At 45.8% G+C, this 27,959-nt stretch overlaps 1 protein-coding gene across 4 annotated transcripts in view; it reads right to left on the bottom strand.

Moving 5' to 3' along the window:
- The window catches only part of VPS8 (VPS8, CORVET complex subunit), a 193,963-nt gene that overhangs the window by 108,582 nt on the left and 57,422 nt on the right, over positions 1-27,959 (bottom strand). For all 4 annotated transcript variants that reach the window (XM_019503787.1, XM_019503790.1, XM_019503789.1 and 1 more), the window contains 12 exons: positions 27,217-27,306; positions 24,252-24,298; positions 22,781-23,003; positions 21,351-21,440; positions 18,069-18,120; positions 17,599-17,641; positions 15,765-15,837; positions 11,727-11,846; positions 10,920-10,991; positions 2,531-2,650; positions 1,594-1,650; positions 41-123 (listed from right to left, as the gene is read on the bottom strand). In XM_019503787.1, the coding sequence (XP_019359332.1) occupies positions 41-123; positions 1,594-1,650; positions 2,531-2,650; positions 10,920-10,991; positions 11,727-11,846; positions 15,765-15,837; positions 17,599-17,641; positions 18,069-18,120; positions 21,351-21,440; positions 22,781-23,003; positions 24,252-24,298; positions 27,217-27,306 (1,070 nt within the window). The remainder of the gene's footprint in view (positions 1-40; positions 124-1,593; positions 1,651-2,530; positions 2,651-10,919; positions 10,992-11,726; positions 11,847-15,764; positions 15,838-17,598; positions 17,642-18,068; positions 18,121-21,350; positions 21,441-22,780; positions 23,004-24,251; positions 24,299-27,216; positions 27,307-27,959) is intronic.

The raw sequence follows: 27,959 nt of genomic DNA, 5'->3' as shown, positions 1-27,959 counted from the left end.
CCCCCAAAAAAAAAACAACAACAAAAAATTAAATGCTTACAATTCAGCTTTTTCTGCCATTTGGATGAGACGGTTCTCTTCAAACTGTACTATTCCCCCAGCCTGCAGCAGTTCTAACAGGACCTGCAGGTATTCAATAACAATTAGTAGCAATGTGCTAGCACCTAGAAGCCACAGAGCTAGTGTCATCCAACATACACCCAAACATGCAGAGCAATGCAACTCTCTCCACACCAAAAAACCTCACAGCCTAGTCAAACAGGAGTGCTGTTCCCCCATTTAATTTTTTCAGTTCTCTGGTTTATTGATCCTCTCCCAGTTTCAAGGTTGCACTTTCCTACACCTCCCTTGGGGAAGGGGTGTTAGATGTGGCGTTTATTGCCATGTCCCCTCTTCCTCTGCATAGAAGAAGGGGATGAGAGGGAAAGGGAATGGGTGACCTCCTCTTCCATGGAATCCCCACAAGATGGAGTTGTGTGAAAATTTTGAGAGGGAGAGGAAACCAAACAGCCTGGATCTTGCCAAGTTAATTGCAAGAAAGGTGACAAGAATCAAACCCCCGGAGGAGAAGAACTTGCTAAAACAAGTGAAAAAGGGATCATAATTAAACAGGACACAAAATCAGAAAAATAATTAATCAAAGGTAACTGATCTCAGGCCTCTGCTGCTCACAAAAGCTGCATCAGTTTATCTTCAACAAGCTTTATAACAAGCTAATTGCCTCCGTTTAAAACCTCTGTCTGGACACTTGCTTCAGTTACAGAGCTTCATTTCATTTTAAATCCATTTCTAGTGCACTTAAGTTAAACCAATGTAAATCCAGTGATCATGCTCCAGAGCTCAGGAAACAGAAGAGCTGTTTTTAACCTTGTCCCTTAACAGGTTTCCCTTAAACATCAACTTCCAATTCAGCTAGAAAACTGATCCAGGAGCCCTTCCCATTTAGCACAATGCTTGCTGCCTCATGTCTGCATGCAACAGGCCTTTGTGGGGGGTAGCGGGGAGGTAAAATGAGGCCCAGGATGAGAGCCATTGGGAGTCTGGACCTTAAAAACCATATGAGTGGTCAAGCCAAACACAGCACACCTTCAAATTAAAGTACTTTGCAAATGAGCCACAAAACCTTCTACCTGACATTGTTAATCATGCAATAAATGAGCAGAACTCCTGAGCCCTCTAAGGTGCATTTGGGTGGGGTGGGGAAAGAGGCAGGAGCAAAACCAAGGCAGATGCCATGCTAACTCCATTAATGTTACATATGCTGCAGAAGCCCTGACACCTTTGGTTCTTCTGGGAAGAGGGGAAAGGCATGCAATGCATCTTTGTTTCTCAGGGTAAAGGGGGGAGGTTTCAGGCACCAGAAACTAACATTGCAGCCGTTGTCACCAGGTACTTTTGCTCTGTGCTGCCTACTGTTTCCTGCTCCCATGTCCTTCTCCACCACCACAGCTCCTATACTGGCAGCTTCCACTCTGAGATGCTGCCCTCAACACATCCTGAGGCCTGTCTTTGTTAACCAGGTTTAACTCTCTTCCTGGCACTTCGTGGGTCAGCCTTTTGCCCACACTGAAGCGCTCCTCTACAGGCGGTTACCTGCTGTCTCTCAGAGTGTCGGGAATCATCATCAGGACTGCACAGAAATTCAAGGACCTGAGCAAGGAGAAAAAAAGATCATGCTCATGACTTATCTCCTGCTGGGTGTCTGCTCAGCCTCCTTCTCTTCCAGGCTCTTCAGATCTCGAGACACAGCAACCACCACCCATCAGTGCAACCCCCAGTTCAGGCCACACACTCACCTACCTGGCAGGTGTTGATACTAGTATAGTAACTCACAAGCAACTCCATCCAGACAGACACCTAGCAGAGGCACTGCTACAGACTACCCTTACAGAAGCACACTTCCCACAGGACTGAGGTATTTACTCATTACATACATAGACCTGTATGCACTATAATTAGTCTATTTAAGCATGTCACAACTAATCTGCTCATCCCTTTTAGCCTGGCAACACTGCGTGCTCTACAGTGCAATACGTATCCAGCCAAAGGCACCACTATCAACACCACAAGATTAACTGTTCAGTTCTCTCCTTCCCCATACCTGTGCTTTACCCTAAGGCACACAAATACCTGTAAAAAAAAAAACAGGCTGGAGTCAACCAGTTCATAATGATGAAAGACTCAAAGGTAGGGAGAGAAAAAAAATTAAGAGATAAAAGAAATAGATAACCTAAACATGTTAACTGCACATTGCCTTTTCAACTCAAGAGGCTTGAGAATAAAGCAATTTCTTCTCAAATCATATGGGTTTCTCTTCATCATGGCAGGCTGAGATCGGAAAAAGCATTTAAAAAATCCAGCACCTATGTGCTCCTGGTCTCCATGTCTTTTCCAGTCCACCAGCCAGTTTCCTACTGCCTGTATAACATCTAAAAGCTGGTGCAATCCAGCCAACCTACAGCACAGCTAGCAGTTTACTTGTGGCACTGCATTCTAGAGGCCTCCATTTCACACGCAGCGAAATATTTACCTGATCAAAAAGTGTCCTGTTCACAAACAACGTGTTGTTGGGCTTGGCGAGCTGCCGAGCAAGGAAGGTAAAGAGACACCCAACCTGCGATGGGGTGAAGTCAGAATTTTCCACCATGACCTGGCAAGTTGGAGGATTAAAAATAAAGAAGAAAGAAACAACATGATTTAGCCATTATGCAGTCACCCTCGAGACGGACGAAAGCAGAAAACACTGCTAGATGCTGCAGCATGAAACGCTAGTTATGCACCAGGCTGAACTGAGAAGCATTTGAAGAACAGCACACTCACATACAGGATCCCCTGGCTGGGGGAGCAAGGCACTGCTCAGACATCAAGCTATGGTAGGTGCTCGTTCATGCTTTTGTCTTGGAAGCAGAAGACAGCAGGATGGAACAAAAAGGCCCCCCTGGTTCGGTGCACTTTCCTGCCCAATTCGGAAATGCAGCTGTGACAAGGCCAGGCTGTCCGATTACCCAGTCACACAGCAAGTGGAGCAACTAGCAGCCTAAGAGAGAACTGGAGAAAGGTGCACAGGCTGGAACAGAGAGATAAGGGACGAATAGGATGGGGTTTAGCTGCTTGAGTATCTCTCTGTGTCCATGGCGGAGTTGATGGCTTCCCTGATATAAAGACGAAACGCCTACCCAGTCAGGGCTACCTGAGGGGGCGTGATGGATGTTACACTGCTTCTAATCACCTCTTTGGTAGAGGCGTCTGACTGAAGGGAAACAAGGCCACACATGTGCTTCAGGGCCTGAGGATGCAATCTACACATGCACTCCTGTACCAAAAGGGCCTTGAGCAACGGTATCTTGTGACTGAGTGAAGCAGGAGTATTTACACCCATGGCTCAGCCTTTGCGGGAGGAGATACCTCAGTGCAGAGCCTGGTCAAGCAGTGGGATCTCATCCTCTGTGCCTATGAACATAGGCCACTATTCCCAAGGATAGGATACCAGAAGAGCAACCAGGTGGAGAGGAGCATTTGCATTTAGCTCCATAGGGGGGGCCATCAGGCCCAGGTGCCCCACATGCCACTCTGAATGGCAGAGGCTGTGCTAAGGGTAAAATGTGAATTTGACTGCAACTTGAAAGGGAGCGTCTCACCTCCTCAACACCTACACTGGCCTCATCCTGACAGCAACAAGGGGACACTGCTTCCCCCACAGCTTTTCTGAAGCTACAGAAGCAGCTCTCATGCAAGCCTGCAACAAGTATGGCAGCTCTTTTCACTTCCCTGGTGCCCCTGCTTCCCCAGAAGTGTCTGCTGAAGCCCACCACCACCTCCTTTGCTGGGTCTGGGAGCCACAAGCAGAGCACCAACTAAAGGATGACATCCCCTCAAACACCTTTTCTATGCAGCTAGCGAGGGCAGCCCAAGGTAAGAGGAAGAAGTGGAACTGAGGAGAGACAAACCATTACAGCCCCTTGTTCTCTGCTGCAGCCCAAGTGTGGACAGCCAGAGGACTACCTGCCACCAGCTATCAATAGTCCACAGAGGACCGTGTACCAACTAAGAACAGTCAAAGCACAATACACATCAGCCACTCCACCTCCCTGGCCCTGTGCTGGATGACAAAGGAAGAAGATATGGGAGCTAGACCAATCCCTTGCCCTCCCCATGACCCTTCAGTGAGGATCTAGGGGCAGAGGCCACCTGCTTGTGCCACCCAAGTTACAGGATGGGAGCAGAACATGGTGGGAAACCTGCCTAGGCATAGGAGCTATGGCTCTTGGCCTGTCTGGAGAGGCCCTGCACCTAGGCTTGCCCTATAGAAAGAGAGCGATTTAGACAGCCCTTCTTGAATGAGGGAGCTCCAACTGGTACATAGGGAGTTCATGCCTGCTCACATCTCTCCACCCAGCCTTGGCAGATAACAGGAGCACGTGGTGGTGAACAACTGCTTAATGGGGCTCCTCAGTGGGCCATTCTGGACCCTGCTTGTATAGGTGAAGGCAAGACGCATAAAAAATAATGCCAATTCGTATGTGCCTGGTCACACCTATAGTCACCTATGCCTGGAACAAACAGAGGAAGCAGTGAAGCCCCAGCTAATTCTGAACCAAGTTAAGACCCCAGAATGATCGGGGGGCTCTGCCCCATTGAGGCCGCTACCCCCAGGCCCTGTGTGAAAGGAAAAGGCTCTTCCTGCTTGGCTAGCTGCAGGTCACCCAGCACCTGGAGCCCATGGCCATGCTATTGTGGCTCTAAACTCAAGCAAGGTAGGTGTTGGAAAGTCAGTATGCCAGGGTGTGAATCTAATGAGCATAAGCATGCTCACCATCTATCATACGAGGGTTGCAGGGGCATGCGACCAGAAGGGCTTCAACCAATGAATGGTGCCTGAGATTCCATAAATGGCAGGAATTAATGGGACACTTTGCTTGGATAGCCCTAATAACAATAGAGGACTTAACTGCTTTGTGCTGGGCAGGTGCATCACCAAACCTGTCTTCTCAGTCAGAACTTGTGGCAAAATAATCTCAGCCAGGCCTCAGCAGTGCACCAGACAGCACTACGTCTTGTGAGACTAGCATATACACAATGGTAAGCTTATAACATAGGATACAAAGACACTAGGAGTACAAAGTGGTGAGTCAGCGACCCTTTTCATCAAACCCATTCAGGCTACACAAGACTGATTTATGCTAGAGGCAGCATGTACCAGTTTGGTGCTGGGCTGCCTGAGGATGCCAAAGAGGCACTCCAGTCTGATTAGAGAGGAGCATCTTTGCTTCCAGGCCACTCAGATGCCTGAGAGAAACACTGGAAATTTTCTCAGGCTCTTTCCACCCTAGCATGCCCACTCATTGGCCAGGCGTGACCTGCTCCTTAAAGAGCTTCAGGGTTTGAGATGAGTCCCATGAGATGTGTGCCCTGCTTGTGAAGAAGGCTAATGGTGTAGTGGGCTGCATTAGCAAGAGCATTGCCAGCAGATCAAGGGAACTGATTATTCCCCTCTAATTGGCACTGGTGAGGTGACATCTGGAGTCCTGTGTCCACTGTTGGGCCCCCCATTATAGAAAGGATGTGGATAAATTGGAGAGAGTCCAGCAGAGGGCAACAAAAATGGTTTGGAGGCTGGGGGATATGACTTGTGAGGAGAGGCTGAGAGATCTGGACTTATTTATTTTAGAGAAGAGAAGAGTGAGAGGGGATTTGATAGCAGCCTTCAAATCCCTGAAGGGGGGTTCAAAAGAGGATGGAGCTGGACTGTTCTCAGTGCTGCCAGATGACAGAACAAGGAGCAATGGGTTCAAGTTGCAGCAAGGGAAGTTGAGGTTAGATATTAAGACAAACTTTCTCACTAGGAGTGTAGTAAAGCACTGGAACAGGCTATCCTGACAGGTTGTGGACTCTCCATCCTTGGAGGTCTTTAAGACCTGACTAGACAAAGCCTTGGGTGGGATGATCTAGTTGGGGCTGGTCCTGCTTTGAGCAGGGGTTGGGCTAGCTGTGACCTCCTGAGGTCCCTTCTAACCCTCATTTTCTAAGATTCTAGTGAGACTTTCACTGTTACAAAGCAGACAGACAGTAATGGAATTTGTCAAGGAACAGAGCCTTATTCTGTTGTAAGGGTCAAAGAATATCAACCCCCTCTTTTTGGGGGCCTTCCTTTTCTAGAAAAGGGTTTTGCTGGCTGTGGTATGGGATACAACATTACCTGCTAACTCAAAAGCATCACCTGCTAGCCAAATATATGCCAGATCACAAAAAGATCTTCCCCCCCCCTTTCTCAAATTTATTTGGGGTTTGAGGAAACTATTCTAGTTGTTCTTCAAGCCAAGAGCTTGTATGTAACACACAGGACACAGCTTCTGCTGGCTGAAGCCAAGTTAGACCCTGTCATCACACATGTGAGGTTCATGCATCCTTGCTTGATCTGAATCACCACCTCATTAGATTTTGCACTCCAATTCTGCCACCTGCAGACAGGATGTGAGCACCACCTGCAGAACATGGTCACCAATTCCCTTGCTGCCCAAACAAAAAGACCAATCAAAGCCCAAGCAAGGGAAACCACATTTACTGCCTTCTGCCTACCTGCACCTGACAGCAACACAGCATGCCATTTATTAGTAGAGTCCAGAAGCAACAGCTTGCAAAGTAAAGCAGATATTAACCTGCGCTTGCTAGGGCTTATCAGTACAGTGCTTAGCAAGGTTTTTATTCCCTTCCTGGCTTCCACTGCATTACCTTTCAAAAGATGCTTGGGTAGAAATTCTGACACTTAAAGTTAAGGAATATTTTAGAGGCAGCTAGCTCAGTTATTTAATGCAAAACGAGGGGTCAACAGGCTTTTAAAAAAAAACTTCTCTAACTGTAAATATTGCACTAGTGTTTATAACTCAATGATCATCCACCTTTGAAGCAGCATCAGAACAGCTCTTTGCCCAACAAAAAAAAAAGATGTGCACTGAATGAAAACAAGACCCAACACTTGTTCAGTACAAACCAAAGGTAACACAGACTTTTCTAAGTTTTCAGCAGCCTTTTGATTGTGTGTACTATTGTTCTGCTCACGTGGGGTGCCTTTAGAACAAGGGCCTTAAGAAGCCTGGTTATTTTAGTGCTACCAAACATGTCCAAACCTATCATTAAACATGTAGTATTTTCACCACAACATCAAGGCACAACATGCAAAATTTCAGAATTTCTACAGTACTAGAGCATTTCTAAAAAAGAGTTGGATTCTTTTCTGTGCTTCCAAGGGTACCTCACTCTCTGCCTTCAAACGACTGCGCCTTTGGCTGTTGCTTTAAAAAAATACATGCAAGGCACAGGGAAATGATTTTCATGTGGCAAACGTATTTGCCACACACATTTTGTCTCTTGATCCACCTGCTAGTTCACCTTCACAGGCTGTTTTATGTTCCAAACCCCTAAGCACCCGAGACAGCACCAGGTTCAGATAGTTCCTACTCTGCCTCAGAGGTGAAGTTAAAGGAGGAAGCTGAGTAGGGGAAGAAATTATCACACCGGTCCCCTCACTTCTCTCTTGCTGACTGCTGTGCGTATTTGAGCACTGCATCTCGAGTTTCCTGCCCCCCTGCGAGTCAGTTGGGGAGCTATAAGAACCTTTTCTTCCAAAATGGGGGAAGGAACATACCTGACTCTCTTGTCCTGCTCAGAAGTGTTGTATTTTGGAAGCGGATATGAATGCCAAGCCTTTCCCCTTTGCCTGCAATTCATCAAGATTTTAGATTCTCTGGTGGAGTACAACATTTCTAATCTTCAGAGTGCAAGCTGGGGAGGCAGCATCTCCTGCCTTTTACTCCAAGACTTATAGGGAAGTGGTTTTATCTTGAGTTGAGTCCTTTTATCCAAGGAGGGGGGCAGTGGGGAAGAGTATTCTCTTCATGTTGTGTATGGTTCCTGACTTGCCCCATGCACTTGGGGTTGGTACTGGATGAATTTGTCTATTTTGGGGGTTTTCATTTGTTTTTTTTTAATGGAAGTATATGAAAGCATGCCTGGGTTTCCAAAATAGAGCAGAGCGCAATTAACTTGGAAGTGATACTGCATGTTAGCATACGTGTTCTGGCCATTCCTGTCCCATCATGTGTACAGCACCTGACCCCTATGAGAAAGATCTCCCTCCTAGATACTGTCTCTCAAACCCACTCAAGTTAGAGAAAACAACAATTCATTGTTATGGGAAGTATTCTGAGGGTTTCCAAAAGCCACCATTTTCCGGTCACCTGCAGAGCAGCTTTTCTGCACAGCAGAGGCAGAAAAGGCAGCACTTGATTTTGAAAGTGAAACCAAGGTACACTCAGACATGATGGACCTTCAAAACCTGATCTTCCCTGGGCTTGTGACTGAAATAGCACAGCTTCTGGGTAGGGTTCAGACCCTACTCCTGTCACTTCAGCGAGCCATTTCACTAGTGGAAGAATAAAGCATCAAAGGATGCTGGAGCTCTGGAAACTCTGGACCTTTGTAGCTGCCCCCTGACCTGCTCTGCTTCTTCCGGCTGCCTTTCCTTGCAAGATTAGCTATCCACCTCCTCCATATACCAGCCAACAACAGCAAACTGCTGCTTGCTGCTGGGCTTAGATGGGTCCCTTCTTCCCCCCCTGCTAGGTGGTCTTACATTCTCTTCCATCCCAGTTCCACTCTCCACCTCTTCTATTCTCACTCATCTCTCTGCCCCAATGCTGACACAGCTCCATCTCTCAAGTCATTTACTCACTCAGTTTACATAAAATGATTACTGAAGACAGGCAGGCTTTCCACTAGCAAGGCTGACTTCCACCCAAAACATACCAGCTGCACTAGCATTTAGAACAGCAATTCCCTGTCAGAGCTCAGATTCTCAGACCGTCTGTTCTGTTTTCTTGGCTGGCTTTTATCTGCCAAGGCGCCCCACTAACAAGTAGTTGCACTGCCTGTTTTCCAGGCTGTACTAAATGCTTAGAATTGAAGTCTAATGAAGGACACACATGAACCTGTGCCCAGTCTCAGTGTAACTGAGCTTACCTCATTCATCCAGATTCTTTCTTCCCATGGATCTCACACTCCTCCAAGCTTTATACACGCTGGGCAGCACCAGTGAATTGCAGCTGTTGCTAGGGTTGAGGGCAGCACTGATCATTTTTGGCTAGGAGTACCATGAGGCCTCGCTTCCTTTATGTCTGTATCTGCCCTTGGCAGTCTTCATAAGGATAAAAGCTAGATCATGAGAGAGGAATTCACCAAGCAGCCCCTCTATATCCCCTGGCAGGTGAGGAATTAAGAAGGATCTAGTCAGCCAATGTATTTCACCCTCAAGACCTGTTTCCTGGCTTTGCAATCTTTAATTCAGGTGCAGGGCAACAAGGACACTGGTGCTTCACATTTAGAATTACCCTAGAAAAATCAATACGTTCTCCACTGAAATTCTTAGAGGTCTGCGCCTGTAGCAGAATGCCAGCCTGTGGCTCAGTACCCACCCATCTTGCCATGAGAGAGATTTCCAAGCCATTCTTAGAGGGCTACTCTCATCGTGTGGATGGCAACAAGACTGGAAAAATTAAGTCTCCAAGCCCCACTAAGGACAGTTCAGATGCCATCTGTGAGAGATGCCGAAAGATGGGGCTCAGGGACAGTGTCAGAATCAGTACAATGCTTGTATCAGAGCAAACAGCCTGATACAGCCAGCCAAATCTCAAGCTGAGGTTCTGTTTGTGAGAAAGGACCTGAGGCATGGTGAAGGGGTGTCCAACTGACAGCCACTAAGGTATGAAGTGCAGCACTGAGCACAGACAGCTGGGCATTTAAGTGCAATTCTGTTCCACCCTATTCAAGTCCTTGAAAATCCATTAATGAATTTACTTTGTAGCACTTCTGACATCTGACCTAAGGGACAGAGCCATGAAACAGCCGTGAGGCGGAGGAAGACCCACCCACCTTTTGCTCCTTTTTTCAGGGACTCGATCCAGGTAGAATAAGAGAGCACTTAGCCACTTAAGTACACTTACATGCCTAAATAGGCCACCCAAGTGCACCTATTTGCTCAGCCCCTGCAAAGACTGACCTGTGTCAGACCCATGTAAGCATATCCACAGTGGTGCTGTACCACACCAGGCTGGAAAATCCCACAGTTCTTAGCAGCGCATGAAACAGGGCCACTCTACCTATTCATCCCCAAGGTGCGGGGCTCTCTCTCTGGCCTGGTACAAAGCTGCCATCTGCAGCTGTGTCAAGAGAAGCAAACTACATAAATAGCCACCAAGTGGAGCTGCTTGTTATTAGAGCTGACAGTTCTGAAGGCAAGAGCAAACAGCACTTGGCAGCAAAAGACTTAACAAGAAAGTCATTAAGGAACTAGTCAGCTAACCTAGTCATCTGGTAGCACCCTGGACAGACAGCTCTGCCTTGCTATTTCTTTCCTGTCCACCAATGATAAAAATGTCATTGGGGGTACGATGGTACAAATTAAAGGTCTCACTGATTCAACAGCACAGCTTTATCAGAAGGCTGGTGGTTAGCTTCTGGGAGCAAAAGAGGAGGATTTGTTGGCTGGCAAGTTACTGTGAATACTGTGGAAGTGTAGCATGAATGGAGTGGGCAAAGAGGAGTTTAGAAAAGTGCAGAAAAGAGGAGCTGGACATGCAAGTACAACCCAAGTGAAGTTATAAGACAGGACTGGAGAACTAACAGTCCCTCTGTTTAATTTAACTTACATGCTCACGGCAAAGCAAGTGGTCTATCAGCTCAGGCTGCTGAAGTGAAACCTGAGCCCAAGCCTATACCCTCAGCCACATCTGCTGGCTTGGGTTTATAGCACCCTCAAGCCCTGGTTAGAGGCTTTTCCACATGTGGAAAGGCAGCCAGGGGCAACACCTGGGTTATAACTCATACTAACTTTGTAGTGAAGATATCCAAGGCTTGGTTGCACTCACTTTTAGCAGGATGTCCACGATTCTCTGTTGATACTCCACTGCTTGCTTGTCATTCTTGAAATCTTCAAAAGTCTACAGAAGAGGAGAGAATGTGTTCCATAATATTCTTTACTGGTTTCTGTAGACTCTCCTCCAGTGTTATTCCCACAAACAAAATGCCAACATGTGTGTGGAGGTGGGGAGGGTGCCAGGGTGCACTGGATACTAAGCGCAAGCATTTCTCTCACCGCTGTCTGGAAACTTGGGGGTCCCAATTGCACCCCAGGAGTATCCATGCAGGATCTGGTCCCTCACCTCCCAGGAGAACCTGTCTAGCTTCCCCCGCTTACAGAGACATCCCAGAGAAACTCCAGGTGGCGCTCTCTAAGTGAGGAGGCCCAGGACCCACCTTGACCTGTGCCTCTGTGTGAAGCACAGGGCAGCATGGGACCTGATGTGGATACCAGCAGAGGCTGGGGCTGGCACAGGACCTGGCAAGGAGGCACAGGGCAGTGAGGGACATAGGGACAAGGAAAACACCTTGCATGTTGTCCTGCACTTGGCAGGGGTGTGATGCAGAGCAACAGGCATCACAAATTTTACCCAACAAAGTGGATGAGCTGTGGCAGGGCACCTCTCACCAGAGCTGATCTGCTTTGTTTAGCAATGCCTGTTGTCACCCAGAGAGCTTCACCAAGGGTTTTCTGCATCAAACCAAGTACTTTCTAGCTTACCTAAAGCATCCCTTTCTTTAAAAAGTTGCCCTGTGACAGCCCAAGAGAAGCACTGGCTTTGTCCTCTCCCAGTGGGGCCTGAATTGCCTCTTACCAGTGCAAGGACATTAAGGAACTCCCGGGTGTCAAAGTGCAGCAGCGTACGAACATAGGGATAAACTTCTTCATCAGTGGATGCCTCAGCCGAGTGGAGGCGGATAAGAAATTCAAAGATCTGAAAGAGAGAGAGTCAGGCAAGAAACGATGATTTCCTTTTATGCCTTAACCGTCAGCATTTGAATGCCTGACAAAAGTTAGCTCCAAACCATTCTAAAACAGAATAGGACATTACCTGTTTAGGCAGCTTAAAGTACAGTCTGATTTCATAGCACAATATTCTGGCGTTTACTGCCATTCCTCATGCAGTCTGGGAGAATTTCAGCATAAGTTCAATGAGCAGGCAGCATCATTATAAGCAAAGCAGATCAGTTTAAAATACCCCAGGGTCTCTTCAAAGCTCTTACCCAATTATTGACATTTACATTACTGGTGCTCACTGGTATGAGCCAAGATCATCTCTGTAGGCCCCCAACTGATGAAGTCAAGCAGGGAGCAGAAGTGATTAAGGCCAACCTTTTAACACTCAAGTGCCTGAAGTCAGGCAGCTGTATCCATATTTAGGCACCACATAAATGTCTGATTTTCAGAGATGTTGTTCCCCAGTGCCATAACTAGGAGCTGCAGGTGTTCACCACCTCTGGCAAAAAGTCAGATCACTTTTTCAGATGCCTCTCCTGAAAGGCAGCAGGCTTGTAAGCTCTCTGAGGCATTTTAGAGTTTACAGAAATACCATATGCAAAGCAGCCCCTCCAGAAAACAGCAGTGAACCTGGAAGCTATCAAAATCCAGTTACAAGCAATATGTTACAGGCTAAAAATGGCATTAACCCCAGAGGAGGCACCATTTAAAACAATTTATGCATTTTGGGGATACAGGAAATGTCACCCTTCACCACCTTCCTGTCATTACACAAGCCAGTATTATTATTATTATTATTATTATTATTATAATAGAGATAGAAGTCAAGTCAAGTCAGTCCTGAGGCTGCTACAACTGTTGGGGCACCTTAGATGCTATAACAAAAGATGTGCTCATAGAGCTCTGGTTAGGTCCCGGAGGACTGGAAAAGGGTCAATGTGGTCCCTATTTTCAGGAAGGGGAGGAAGGAGGATCTGAGTAATTATAGGGCAGTCAGTCTCACTTCCATCCTTGGAAAGGTCTTTGAAAAGATTATTAAGGATCATATTTGTGCGAGTCCAGCAGGAAAATAACGTAGCAGGGCAACCAGCATGGATTCGTAGCAGGTAGAGCATGCCTGAACAATCTGGTTTTGTTTTATGACCAGGTCACAAAACACTAAGATGCAGGAGTAGAGGTGGATGTTGTTTTCTTGGATTTTAGGAAGGCCTTCGATGTGGTATCTCATCCCATTCTCACAAATAAATTAAGAGGGTGTGACATACATGTTTACACGGTCCAGTAGGTGGCATATTGGCTTGGGGAGGGTCACACCCAGAGAGTGGTAGTAGATGGGTCAGTATCGACCTGGAAGGACGTGGGTAGTGGGGTCCCACAGGGGTCAATCCTTGGACCTGTACTCTTCAATGTCTTCATCAGCGACTTGGATGTGGGTGTGAAGTGCACTCTGTACAAGTTTGTGGATGATACTAAATTGTGGGGTGAAGTGAGCACTCCAGAGAGTACAGAACTATTGCAGGCAGACCTGGGCAGGTTGGAAAAGTGGGCACAACACAATAGGATGCAGTTCAGCAAGGACAAAAGCAGAGTGCTGCACCTAGGACGTAAAAATAACCAGCACACCTACTGGGTAGGAACTGACCCTCTCAGCAGCACAGAAGCAGAAAGGGATCTTGGAGTCATAGTGGGCTCCAAGATGAACATGAGTCATCAGTGTGACAAAATCATCAGCAAAGCTAACCGCACTTTATCATGCATCAGCAGATGCACGACAAATAGAACCAAGGAGGTCATACTTTCCCTCTATGTGGCTTTGGTCAGACCGCAGTTGGAGTACCGCATCCAATTTTGGGGGCCATGCTTTAAGAAGGATGTGGATAGCCTCAAGAGGGTCCAGAGAAAGACCACTTGTATGGTTGGGGCTTACAGGACAAGCCCTATGAGGAGAGACTAAGGGACCTGGACCTCTTCAGCCTCCGCAAGAGAAGGCTGAGAGGTGATCTTGTGGCTGCCTACAAATTCATTAGGGGGATGCACCAAGGGATCGGAGATGCTCTGTTCACCAGGGCACCTCTTGGGGTAACAAGGAGCAATGGTCACAAACTGACAGAGAATAGATTTAGGCTAGACGACAGGAAATTATTCTTCACAGTAAGGGTGGTCAAAATTTGGAATGGGCTTCCAAGGGAGGTGGTGCTCTCCCCTACCTTGGGGGTCTTCAAGAGAAGGCTGGATAGGCATCTGACGCCAGCACTCTTTCCTGCCTAGGCAGGGGTCAGACTCAATCTGTTGAGGTCCCTTCCAACACTAGCATCTATGAATCTATGAACCCTAGGTCAGTTGAGTTCCTTTGCATCATTGGTGATTCTTCAGGCAGCGACCTGGTGGCACCCATCTCTTCTCTAGGTATGGATGGCCATTGGCTCGTAGGGAGCTCGTCTGCTCTTTAACAGGTCTTGTTTTTAGTCCTGCTGGGTGTCCACACACCCTCCTCACCCAAGCTAGCAGATGTGGGGGCGCTGGTTTAGTTGCTGACAACCCAATCACGGAGCAGACCATACTGATTTACATGTACCAGATAGCAGACCAAGAGAGGCCAGGCCTTACACGATAGATATAAGAGCTGAGCAGATAAACGTGCATAACTAGGTCAGGTCATTTCACAACAGATCTTCAGAAAAAAAACTGGATTTTCTGCCTTGTGGCTCTGACCCCAACAAGATGCCAAGCAAACAGCATTTAGAGCTAGCCGACATCTGACATGGAAGTTTCTTGAGCAGTCAGAAGTCAGTCAGAATTAGGGCAGGGTGGGGAGGGGACGTTGGAAAGACTGTTGAAACCTGTGTCTTTCAAGCTAAATAGTGGCAAAGAAACGTCTTTTTTGGATACCTGAAGGAGTCAATGCTGTGTACACAGACACACATACACATGTATGGCATTTAAAAAGTAAAAATCATCAGCTCTCAAGTCACTTGCTCCCTCTCTACCTCAAACTGAATACTGATATGGGGAATACAAAGCAACAGCAGCCTACTTAAGGAGGGGGAGCCTTAGCCTTTCAGCCTAAGAGATGGCTACTCCCCTTGTGGAGTGTGCAGCAGAAACTTCAGGAGACAACTGTCCTTCTGCCATATTGGTTTTTGGAGACAAGTTTCTACAGGCCTCAGTCTTCCCCAAGTTCTCCCAAACTATACTAGACTCCTTAGGGCTTTTGCTACGAGAACAATTAAGTCAGCAGACCAGTTTTTGACTTAATTAGGAACAGAACCTAATTTTTACAATGATGGCAAGATTACCGCAAGCTTATTTGCCCTGTAGCTCAGGGATGAAAACCCACAGGTCAGGGATCTTTCTGGTGCATAGACACTGCAAGAATAGGGACACTACTCTGAGAGGTTCAAATGGATTCTCATTAGAGCTCATGAGATGCAGTCAGGCTACAGTAATAGTTCCTTCACCTCCCCTCCCATGACTCTCCTCTCCCCTTCTGGGAGCTCTCCAAAACCTCCCAGCTGTGACTCCATCCTAATTAGCAGGTCTTATTCATTTGTAGGCTGGGCCTTCTCCAGAACAGGCCTGCCTGCTCCTTGGTTCTTTCTGCCACCATTACAGGTACCACACTGCCCATAGTTTCCAAAGTCTGCTTAGAAACTGGTGCAAGAACAACTGCATGCATTTAACCACTTACTCTTCAAGGGAAGAGCAAATATTAAAGCTCAGTGCTAGTTTTGCTCACACCACTTTACAGTGATCATAAGAGTGTGTTACGGGTTCACAGGACTGCAGGGCCCCTAGCTGCAGCAGTTTTCTATCACAAACCTATCCAGTGCAAAAAGAGGTAAAGGAATCACTTTATTGTCTTACACCAAACAGCCATTAGAGTGAGTGTCCTCACCTGGTTTTTAACCAAGGGAACCAGATCTTCAGGAATATCACCCAACGGGTAAGCACGACCTGCCAAACAGCAGCTGCGGGGAAGCACAGAAGCCAGGGTTACAAGCAAAACACTGCCAAAGCACCCCCAGGTCCCGAAGCACCTGAACAGCAACAGTCTCTTCCAACGTGCCTACTGTTCTGTACAAATTAAAAAAAAAAACCTCTCTCAAAGCATCAGCAAATGGCTAAGCCTGCATCTTGGACAGCAGTGTTGTCATCCCAGAGAAATCCCTGTGCACTGAACACAACAAGAAGCACCAGCTACACAGTGTCAGAAGCAGGAGGTGGAAAACTTGCAGTTCCTCAGAACAGCACTGGGAGAGCACTGGATCTCCTCAGAGATGCCACAGTCTTGGATTTGGCTTGCTCAGATTTCCCAAGGATGGAATAAATCATTAGCCACCACTCCACAGTCTCACAATGATGACAGTCCCATACAAATGACTGACAACTGAGGAGGATGCACAAAAGTGGATTACAACAAGCTGCACTTAGATCATAGCATCGTCCTGGAGTGATATCTCAAGAGATAAAATATGGTTTTCTGAGCTATGCAGCCCTAGAGCAGGTGGAACACACTGCTCTGGATACTGCTGAAGGGACACTGGGACCAAGCCTCTAATATGGGGTTTTCAACCTGTGGTCTGCAGACCCCTAAGGGTCCAAAGACTATATCTAAGGGGCCTGTGAAAGAGGACTATGATTAATCAAAAGTATGTGAATACCCACACTTACCATTCAAAAGGGTCTACATCTCCATTCAAAATTTCCAAAGGGGCCCGCAAATGAAAAAAGGTTGAAAACTACTGCTCTAATACAACACGCTGAAGGTAGTACAAATGCTTCTCCTATGGCCTTGTGAGGCTATAAACAGGCATTGCCAAATGAAGCAGATCAACTATGCCAGGACTTGTCATAGATAACAAGATGCAATAACACAGATGTCACCTGTTGACCCACAGGGTCGGGCACCTGCCACTCCGAGGGTCCAATCCTGTAGGATATCTGCAAACAGGGGAACCCCACATGCAGATATGTGCCCAAGTAAAACCCTGCTGGAGATCCCAGGACATACCTCTGCAAATAGAGGACCATGTGCACCCCAGGAACAGGCCCTTGAAGGCCCAGGAGCACCTGCCCAGGGTAACAGGAGAGTGCAGTCAGCTCCAGGCTGCCCATGTTCTCCTGCCATAAAGCAAACAAACATCTGCTGCTAAACAGCAGCACAAGTGTATACTGCTCGTGTCATCTGACCCCAAGAGTTTTTCCTGCCCAAGCACAAGGGGGCTGGACCTGACAACCTCGTGCGGTCCTTTCCAGCTCCAAACATCTATGAATCCAAACATCTATTGTCATTGCCACGTTTTGGGCACCTGTGGAACAACAAGGGACAAAGATGTCCATCTGCTTGGCCTTTGTACCACCAAAGAAACGTTTACAGTGGCACAAAGGCAACATCTGTTTCCAGCCTGAGATAAGCAGAAGGAAGAGTCAGAAACACCAGAATTTTAATCCCACTATGCCACTTGGAGGGTGTGAAACCACGAGTCGCTGCACTTCTCCCTATGTTAAATTAGTGGCCCAAGGAAGATTGTACTCTTTTTCATGGAGTGAATGGACAGCCATGATCACTAGGAACATGTAGTCAAACGCAAGACAAAGACACAAAATTCCACCAGCTGCATGTTACAGAGGTGTCAGGAAGATTAGTACCTCCATAACAACATAAACACGTGACACGCAGCCCACTAAACACCACCACGCTACCCATATACATTCTGAAAGTCTCTTACCTTATATAGACTAGAAGCTTGTTGCCCATCACAACCTGCTCATCTAAAACACATAAAAAGCCACCGATCACTTTTTCTCCCAACAGCTAATCATAACAATGTATAATCTTTGCTTACAGAAGATGGAGAGAAATCTCATTTGCCAGAGTATATAATTTTATCCGCAGTAAAAGTGATCTTAGAGTACAGTCTTCTATATAAAAATTATGGCATATGGAAAAAAAATCCATCTTTGCAGCCTGCTTGTACTAGAAAGTTAGTTGCTTGAACAACCTAGAAATGGCAGGCAGGCAACTTTGAACAGACTGGAAATACATCCTAAGTCTGAAATCTCAAACTGTGACACCATTTTCCCTCTCACCTCTCTACGTTAGAAGTTATCAGGGAATAGATAGGTTTAAGATGACAAAAAGTACTAGAAATGCCCAACAGTATCAAAGTCACAAGTCCTTAAAAAAAGTATTCAGTACCTGTGAGAGACTTCCCAGCATTCAGTGGAGGAGCGATGACTTTGAACAACCTCTGAAACAACATTGGAAAGAAAAAATCTCAGTATCAGACCAATGAGAACAAAGCAATGCCATTTTACAACTTGTTTTATAACTTGTATCACTTGGAAGTGCCTCCCCAAGAGAGGGCAAACTCTAGTTTCTCCCCAGGTTTTACAACAGGAGAGAGCATGAAAGGGAAAGGTGCCCAAACATCTTCATGTTAGATTTTTGGGCTCAGGCTTGTAAAGAACAATTTTTCCAACTATTCAGTTGGTCTAATAAAAGATATCACATTTACCCAAAGAACCTTGTCTGTTAATGTTAGCTAGGCTTTTTCTCTATCTAACAATCATGCTATGATATTACCAGACTAGCTTCATCAAATGGACCTCCCAGGCTCATCAGAATGAAGCTTCGTCTGGTGAACTTTCATTGCTTCATAATAATTCAGTGCTTATGTAAAGACAGGGTGATTTGCACCTTATAATATAACCAAAGTGTGTGTGGGTGTGTACACATATACACTTGATGAAGTGGTTAGCCTAGAAGATTCAAATCTGCCCTGCCTTCTAACCATGGGTGGATGTAGGATTTTGGAAAAGGGGGATGCAGATGGTGTGATGCCTCATCATATATTAACACAACACACATTTTTATCCAGGTAAATAGAAACTAGCTTTATTAACATGCTACATGCCTAGCACTACAGTTTAAATCAAAGCAAAAACAAATATAACTTTACCAGAAAGTGAATTATTTTGCTATATCATATATTATGTATTAAAATAACCCACAAGAAACTATGCAAAAATAAAATTAAAAGATTTTTTTCTTTAATCCTGTTGTCATTAGAATTACATCCACATCTCTTGCAGATTCATAAAACAAAATCTAGCCTTCTTGAGCATGCTGACAGTACATCAAATGCTTCACTCACTGAAAGTCATTTCTACACCTGAGTCAATGTTCACCTGCATTAACTTGAGTTTATACTTTTAGCTAGTTAAAAACAGTGTGCAGGGCTGTGAAATGGGAGCTACATTATCTGGGGCAGCTAACAGACAGTAGAACTGCAAAAGAAAAGACAGCCTGATTATGGAACATCAAGACCATTAAAAAAAAAAGACAGAGGTCTTAACACCTGTGGAATGAAAGTTCAGAAGGAACCAGGTAGATTACCATGAGCCATGAAGTCCAGTGACTCCCTCACTGCTGCCTGGACAGAAATGCTGTTGCCACTGCTAGGCAGTTGGTTTTAAACTTTGGGTGGAGCAGAAATCAAAGAGGGGTGCAACTGCATCCCACCTGGATTCACCCCGTGACTATGCCTTTTATAACTTATGGGTTTTATAACTTGTATCTCTTGGGGAGATACCTCCAAGTGGAGGGCAAACTCTAGTTTCTCCCCAAGTTTTACAGCAGGAGAAACCACCACTGACCTGCTCTGCTCCCCTACTCCTAACGCCTACTCGGCCTCGCTGTTTCTCCTCTGACCCCTACAAACCTCCCAACCACCAGCCAGACTCAGTAGAACAAGCCCCAAACCAAGAACCCACTTGAGTTTGTTAGATCTGTGTTGCTCTGCGTTCTACACACAGCAAGTTCAAGCAGCCACAAAATGTGCCTCCCCAGGAAGCCACCACACCTCATCTTCTTGGGGAGACCAGACAAAAGTTACCTGTAGCACCCTTCTCCTCCAGCACCCGTGTCCTGAACAGAGAGCAAAAGAACCTTCTTGCTTTGGAAAGCACTGTTTGCAATTCCACCAGGAAGGGCTTTGGGCTGCTTGAGAAACTAGCTGGGATTTGCCCACAAGGAGCTGTAGAGGTTTGTCAAATGGGGACATGAAGACATTGGTATAAAAGTCAGTGGGAGGTAGGCAATGGAGGTTGAGGGGCTGGTAAGGAACTGTGGCTGTGCAGATGGTGCAGGCAGTAGAGCACTGTATGTTTGAACAATCCACTTACCAGGTCACAGGATGCATTGCTTGTAAAGCCATTATACACCAGCTTCGAGAGAAACCGTTCTAATGAATAATGCTGAAATGCAAGCTGAAATTTCCAAGGCAGTGCCTGCCATGTCTTCCAGTAAAATTAATGGTTAACCTCCACTCCACTGCTTTCAAAATCTCCAGTGCTATAAAGCCATCCTCTCCTGTGGGAGTTTCTACAGCTACATGGGCCTAATCTGTGAGCTCTTAACAAGCAAGCCAGTTAGTGAAACAGAAGCAAAGGAAATTTTAGACAGTTTAGAATTCAAAGCATCCTCTTTTACTACCTCCTAAGTCAGCCAGGATTCACTTGTAGTTTCACAGAAAATTAACTCCAAGCTGAAGTGTTATAAATTGGATGACAGATTTTACACACACTTAAGGATATAATGCTCACTGTAACTACAAATTTCACCATCATTTTGTAGGCACTACCAAAGCCTTTATAATAAGCACACTGAGATCTGAAGTGTTCTCTCTGAAGAGCACTCACTATCAGGTCTGGATACAACAGATGCCATCAGTAGCATGTACCATAATGGCATCATGCTGTATCAATACTGGGTCATATGCCCGGCACAGGAAATAAATCTTGCCACCAGGCAGAGGCTGTTCTTGTTCCAGTTCTGTATGATTCTGTACATGGATCCATTGACACTGGAGATAACAAAGAGAGCAGGGAACCCAGAAGACAAAAGAACCTTGTATGGTGTGGGGTACAAAGAGAGGGGCAAACTCACATTCCTGTAAATATGGAAGCCCCATTGTGCAAAAATGCAAGATGTGACATAGGGTACACTAACAGCATCAGCAGCACGGCCATTAGCAACCAGGCTACAAAGCAGTTCATACTACAACCTTCAACCCATCTCCTGATGTCACATTTCTTCTACATTTTTCATTTGAATCCATTTGCTTGTTTTAAAAGTCACGGCAGGATTCAAGCACACTGAGACCAGCACTTCTGCACACTATGAGTACCTCTTCGACGCTACTAGATATGCTGAGATTTGAGATGCAGAGTTACCTTGCTCAAAATATAAGGAACAGGCAATATTTGCCAACTCAGAGGACACATACTATACCAGGGCTGGGCACACCAAGCCACAGGCAAGGGCAGGCACTGACTTCACAAATACTTTAGTGGAATTCAAAAAAAAGGTTAGATGTGTAGATAGCACTTGCGTCTGGTGGAATGGTGGCAGGAGAACCAAAAGGGGAGATGGGAAGAGTTAAAAAGCAGTGCTGGGGACCACACATAGCCTTCTTACCTCCATTGGACTAAGGAAGTCGTTCATTCCACTGTTATAGACATAGATCATGGCATCATAGAGATGATTTTCCCAGCAAAGAAGAACCACCTATGGGTGAATAAAGCAGATTTAGAGATTCCTTGAGCAGCACAGCTTAACAGCTTTCAGCAGCATTCCAGTTTCTCCTCCTGTACCCCTAAGAGAAAGGTCTGTGCTTAATGTTTACCCTACCCAATTGCAGAAAAAACTTTTTTCCAAAGGCAGGAGTTGACTCTTGCAGAATTCAAACCCCTGGAAGCAAGTGCCTTGCTCATTGCTGACAGCCCACATGAAATTAGAGCATCCATGGTCTGGCTGTGGTTCTGGAAAGAGGAATCCAGGTCCTCTCTCAACAGTACTAAAATCTGAAGCAAGGGGATGAGAGGTCAAATCTCTTGGTATTGGGTTGGTGAACTCTTTCACCAAACTGTTGGCACCCAACTAGTCAGCATGGAGGGCAGACCAAGATCCAGCCTGTGCCAGGGCAGAGAACTGAGTGGCAATGACTAGGGTTGGCACTTAGCTTCTCCTCTTATGCCCTCTACTGGCTTCTCCTGGAGGCTGTGGGTAAAGGAGGGAATCCACCCTTTGCTATGGAGCCCCTTAGATTCATGCCAACCCAGCCAAGCTCCTATTCTGCTCTCTGCGGGACTCTCGCTGCTCAACAGAGAAGTAAGCAATGGAGCAGCCAGAGGATGTAGAGAGATTAACTATTATACGACTACTAAAGTGTGCCTATAGCTGTACTGTAATGTAGCTGTAACCATTTTGTCTATCTGCTCCTGTTCCAAAGTAAATTAAGCTGAATTACAGTAATTTCCCTCAAATGAAACCAGTGGTATACTGTAGCTTAGCTTCACTTATAGGACAGATAAAAAAACCATTATAACCAATTCAACTGCAGTAAGCCCCCACCCTGTTTTCAACTGGCATAACTGTTTTGCCCCTTGGTGCCCCATGCTATCTTTTCCCTACCCACCATACAACGGAAGACCTGGCCACAGTAAGCTGCTAAGCAGAGACTGAAGAGATGGTAGTTGTTAGAGGGCATACCAGGGTTCAGAGAAGCCATGCCTCCCTATTTACTCCTTAGAGTAAGCGGCCCAATTCATATGCTTTGGTCTAAAAGCTAGATGATGCTGTGCACAGAGCACAGCTTCATTTCACAATCAATCAATCATATATTTTCAATACAGTCACACTTGAGGGCACAAGTGGCCCCAGCCTAAACACCACACACTTAGAGACATTTTATTAAGCTGGTTTGACAATGAAGGGTGTGGGTGTAGTTTCACTTGAAAAACATGTCCAGCTTGACCTTCTAAGCTGCTGTGAAGGATGCTGCCTTAAATAATAGCTCTCTCTTGCTCAGAGGAAATTCCAGGAAGCATTTTCCTGGGGAGGTTCACCTGCTGTATGTCAAGGCTGGTGATATCCATGTGCACAATGCAGGCCTCCATGTTCTCCAACAGGTTCCTATCTTGGAAGTGAAGCAGCAAGTCTTTCATCACTTGAGCTGTCATTCCCATCAGCTTGCCACTTAAAATGTATGGCTCCAGGCACTCCAGGAAGATCCCTTTGGCCACAGAATTCTCACTCATCTTGTCATACACCTGGCTGAATAAAAGATCCCTAACAAGAAAAAGAGTGACAAATGCTCAACAACCCATAAAAATGAAAGATCCATGAAATGGTTTAACTGCCTGATGATCAGGTCATCAAAAAAAACCCACAATAGTTGGCATTCCTTAGCTTAACAAGGGCTACCCCCATGCAGGCATAGTTTAGCTTCTTCATAGTTGTTAGCTAATGAGGCTGTAGTTTTTAGAAGGGAAACTCAAAAGTTTCCTGCAAAAAAAAGAGCATGAAGTCAAGTTAATTTGATAACAGTAGCTTCTGAAATCAGGCAAAGAGGTACTAGGGTCCATGCAGTTTTTGTAGAGGGATATATCAGTGGTGAAAGGTTATTCTTTTTTTAACCAAAATCTGAGTTGTGCCAGTGTAACTAATGAGGACACAGGTAAAGTGGTATAGCTTATTTCCCTTTCCAAAAGGAATAAACTCAGCTAGCGTAAACATCTGAATACTGCCACACCAGAGCCCATCCCAGCAGGCAGTTTCTCTAGCTAAGCTTGTCTAGTTAAAGCCAGGTAACCCTGGTTTGTTGGCAAACCCAATTATAGAAATAACCCTGCAGTTTTACAGGAAGCGGAAGACAACCCAGAACCTCTATCCTGTCTGACCCGCCTAGCTGTAGAACTAAGCAAGTTCTAAGCAGGCCAGAGCTGATTCACTAGAAAAGGGAAGAAAGCATCATTCTCTTGCCCTTATATTAGACTGAAACTGTAGTTTAATAATTCACCCAATGGGTTTAAAAGTGAATATATACTTTAGGTAGAGTAGCTGTTTGCTCAATGGACTGGACAGTGCCAGGGAAATGCAACAGTCATAAAAGAAAAGCCTGTTGAATCCATTTCACAGGGATACAAGGAAAAAAATCTAGAACAAAGGTGCGAGTTACTATAGGGATTCATCCACCATAAAAACCCGCTGAGCCCAGATCAGATGCAAGTTTACAGCTGTAATTCATGGACAGCCGGACCATTTACAAGGATAATAAGAAAATCCAGTTAGATTAGGCAGAGTTAAAACACAGAAGCTGTCCTAATTCAGCATAATTGAGAGTTTAAAAGGAACTTTCCAGTTTCAACAAGTTACTATACAATGACCAGTTATGAGGTGTTTTTCACCTCCTAGAAAAGCATAACTACAGTATCATGAAAGGCCACATGCAGGACCAGAAGGGGCCACTGGGGTGGTCTGCAGCAGCAATCCATATGGCTATTAACCTGAAGACAGGCAAGCAGGCTTGCCACTTACGTGCGCTGAAGTAAGAGGCAGTACTCGACTATGACGGGCACCATGTCCTGGGGAAGGACCACAAAGAAAGCATCAGACAGTTAGGCACAAGGTACTCTTGAATGGCAAGTGTATGAAACAGAGCAAATAAGGGAAATGGTACTGGATCAGCAATTTATTCACACAAAACAAGTGTTTAGTTCTTTGCCTGAATGAAAACAAATGTTCTACCACAGCCCAGCTCCACACAAAGCACCAGACTTCCCAAATTGTATATTACCTGTCTATCAGCAGTACGACAGCGCTAAATAGCTCTGTGCAGATCAGGGCCTCACCACACTGGATGCCACCCAGATGATTTCTCTTTGGACGATACTCACCATGTGGATGTGGCACAACTGCAGAACGGGGAAGGGAGAGCGAGGGCACTGGCAGCTACGTGAGCACGGAACTCATCTCGCCTGCTGCAAGCTGCAGTTTCAAAACCTTTACAAGTGTCCCGTGGTAGATGAGATGGAGCACTACTAACTTCACCTTTTAAAGCTGTGGTGAAGGGGTAGGAGCAGGAAGTTTTCCCCAGGTTTCTAGGCTGCTGGAAAATGCTTTGATTTTTCTATTCTCTTTGTTGCCTGGACAGTAGGATTCTCTCCTCCCTTCTACTGCAGCTGACAACTCAACTCCTCACAAGCCCCTCTACCACACACTGTAGGGGATGTCCTCTAGGGCTGCTACAGGCTCACCCCCCAGTCTAAGTGTCCGCCAGTACAGTGAAGTGCGGGGGAGAGAGGCAGCACACCAATGGCCTTTGCATTTTTGTCACTGAAATAGAAAGTGTCATAGGTTTCCCAGACTACAGTACCTACAAGCAAACTCAAGGTCAGACCATTTTTTGATCCCTTGGGCCACCCAGCTGTGAAGAGGGCTGGTGAGCCACACATTCACTCCACACAATGTAAACAAGGAGTTGCTGCAGTGCACCAGAACGCTGAAAACCTAAAAACAGAGGTTGGCAACCTTTTCAGACCACAGGATGGACTAAGCCCTGGGCCAGTGCACAGGGAGAGTGTCCACAGCTGGCACTCATCCCCATAAGGGAAAATGACTGCTGCCAAATCCCCCCGCAGCCACAGTGGAAAAGCACTGATTGCAGACACTATCCCAGTGCCACCACTGGGGAAAGCACTAGTGGTGCCTGGGTGCTAGAGCGCAGCCAGCACATCCCCACCCACCTGCACTTAGTCCAGCATCTGAAGCCCCATGCCCACAGGCCAGGCCATAGGTTGCTGACCCCTGAGCTATAAAAGTAATCAAATCAGTAATTCAGTAATTGAAACCCAATTATAACTAATGACATGGAAGAGGTCCCCACACACCTTAACAGTGCAGTTGTTCTGTGTTGAACCCCTAGGATTCTATGAAGCTAGATATAGCTAGCACATTAAATAACTAACAGTGAAGCCACAGAATAAGGACATTTTAGGGGTTTTAACAATCCCGTAATAGCTGGTAAGGACAGTGCCTAAGACAAGAAGTTAGTTTTACATGTTAATGGTGAAACAACATAGGGTTTGGCTTTATTTTGGCTGAGGGTGTTCCCGTCTGAAGAAAAAACCCCCCACACATACACATACTTTTTTTGAAGGCTGGTTGGCTGATCTCAAATACAGGCAGATTTATCCCAAACTAGTAGTAAAAAACCTGAAACCAACATGCTTGTCCACCACCCAGCAGCAAAACCCTGATTGAACAGATGGGTTTAGTATAGGCCACAGAAGGCAACAGATTTGAGCTCTCCTGGAAGAAGGGAGAATAAAAAAACCCACACAGCAGCCAGTAAGCTTGGCTTAGAGTCACTTGGCAGTGGATTTTCAGAAACTAGCTTGGTCTCTCGGGAACAAACATTCATTTTTGAGACATTTTCCAAAATTTTTGGAGCCTCATCTAACAAGAACGATAACTCCGGCAACTCTGGGGAAAATCTGAGGCAGCTAATCTCCCTACCTCCTGACCCTTAGAAGGAGCCTGGCAGACTGATTACAGGATTTGGAATATTAAATACACCCCTATGATTCTCCCAATTGCAGGGATGAAGTCTACCCCTCTCCTAAGCCTGGACTCAAGAGCAACTCCAAAACCTGAATTGAAGAGCAAATGACTGACCATTTCTTCGAGAGAGTGTTGGCCTTGGAAAGCCCCCTCTGACATGCCATATATATTGGTACCAGAGCTCAAAAAAGGTGGTCTGCTCCCCACAATGTGCCAAGCTATCATGGCCTTCACTCCCCTAGCAAAAAAACACAACAACACAGTAGCTTATTCCATCATGACAAACCCTTACACCTTTTCAGCTGGCATCCAGAATGCCAAACAAATTCATCCTATGGATACTACCCGACTCGACATTTTAAACTTCACCCTTCTAGCCTTGTTGGACTTTGTCAGGCCACTGCTCAGACAGGCTCAACTCCACCAAAGAACTGACTTGTACAATATTTAAAAGTGCTGAACAAGCCTCCTGAAAGAGGCAACAACTGCTTTACAGACCCCTAGTAAAGACCTTACACTTCCTCTATAAACATAAATTAGAAATATGAACCATTTATTGGTCATAATATCATTTCCTGCTCAGATGGTTGGCACAGGCTGCCTCCTGGAAGAGGCTTTCTGCTCTTGAGTATTTTAAAACCAGTCAGTCACACAAACTGGGACGCATGGCACTCGAACTCCACATGGCACTGGCTTGGACAGAATTTCTCCTCAGGCTGAGATAAAGCACAAAAGGGAATTTCATCAGTGTCTAATGCAATGACACCAATCAACTATCAAATGACTGCTAGTAATTAGTACCCAATACTCATCTTAACATACATAATACAGTTCGCTGCTCAAGATGCTTTTAAAAGCAGTTCTATATAAATCAAAACCATTCAAAGAAAAAAGCAACAATTTGATCACAAATGTCAAAAAGCCAGGTCAGGCACCGTACCTGAAAGTGTTGTTCCATCACTTGGATTTTTCCCTGGTCGGGACACTTCTTCAAAGTTCGATCAGTGTAATGGAGAAGGATTTCAACCATCTGAATGAAAAGAAGCCATGAGAAATGCACTCAGGTACTTGAGAGTATAGCCTTCTCAGGGTGGGAGCTTAAGTCCTTACACTATTTATGTGCATTCAGGACCTTGGAGTTGGTGGCACCATGAGCTCTGTGGTCACCCACTGGGGGTCCAGAGTACTAGTGGACAGGAAGAAATGGGGAGCACAGGATAGAGGAACAGCTGTACTGCCCTGTAGTCTGTGGCCCAATGATCTCCACAAAGTAGGCTGCTAAGAGATGCAGCCCTAGGGAGAGCTGTAGCTGCTTTTGTAGCCTACTCTGAGCAAGGGCAATCAATCCATCAGCCTGATCCCAACGTGAGAAGATTTCTGCTGACATGAAGGATTGTGTACAGAGAGTAAAAATTTACAGAACCAAGAAGCTGATCAGCTCAAGTCATTAGCAAAATAACCTCAACAGGCCAAACAGAACACCAAATGAGTTAGCACGATTTGCACTAGTGTCAAAACCCTGTAACTCTGGGTGCTGTGTGTTAAAGATCCAACAAGAAAGTCCTTGCAAAGAACTAAAAAACTCCATTGGGAAGAGTGCCAGTGGCCTTCCCAGCATCCTTTCCTGAGATGTCAGCTTTGAACAGAACCACTAGAACTTGAAAGAAAGAAGGGGCTCATCTT

The sequence above is a fragment of the Gavialis gangeticus genome, unplaced genomic scaffold (genome assembly GCF_001723915.1).
Source record: "Gavialis gangeticus isolate Ggan-Ray unplaced genomic scaffold, GavGan_comp1, whole genome shotgun sequence".
NCBI lineage: Eukaryota > Metazoa > Chordata > Crocodylia > Gavialidae > Gavialis > Gavialis gangeticus.
Note: the sequence above shows the minus strand (reverse complement) of the source record. Positions and strands in the feature narration are given on the sequence as shown.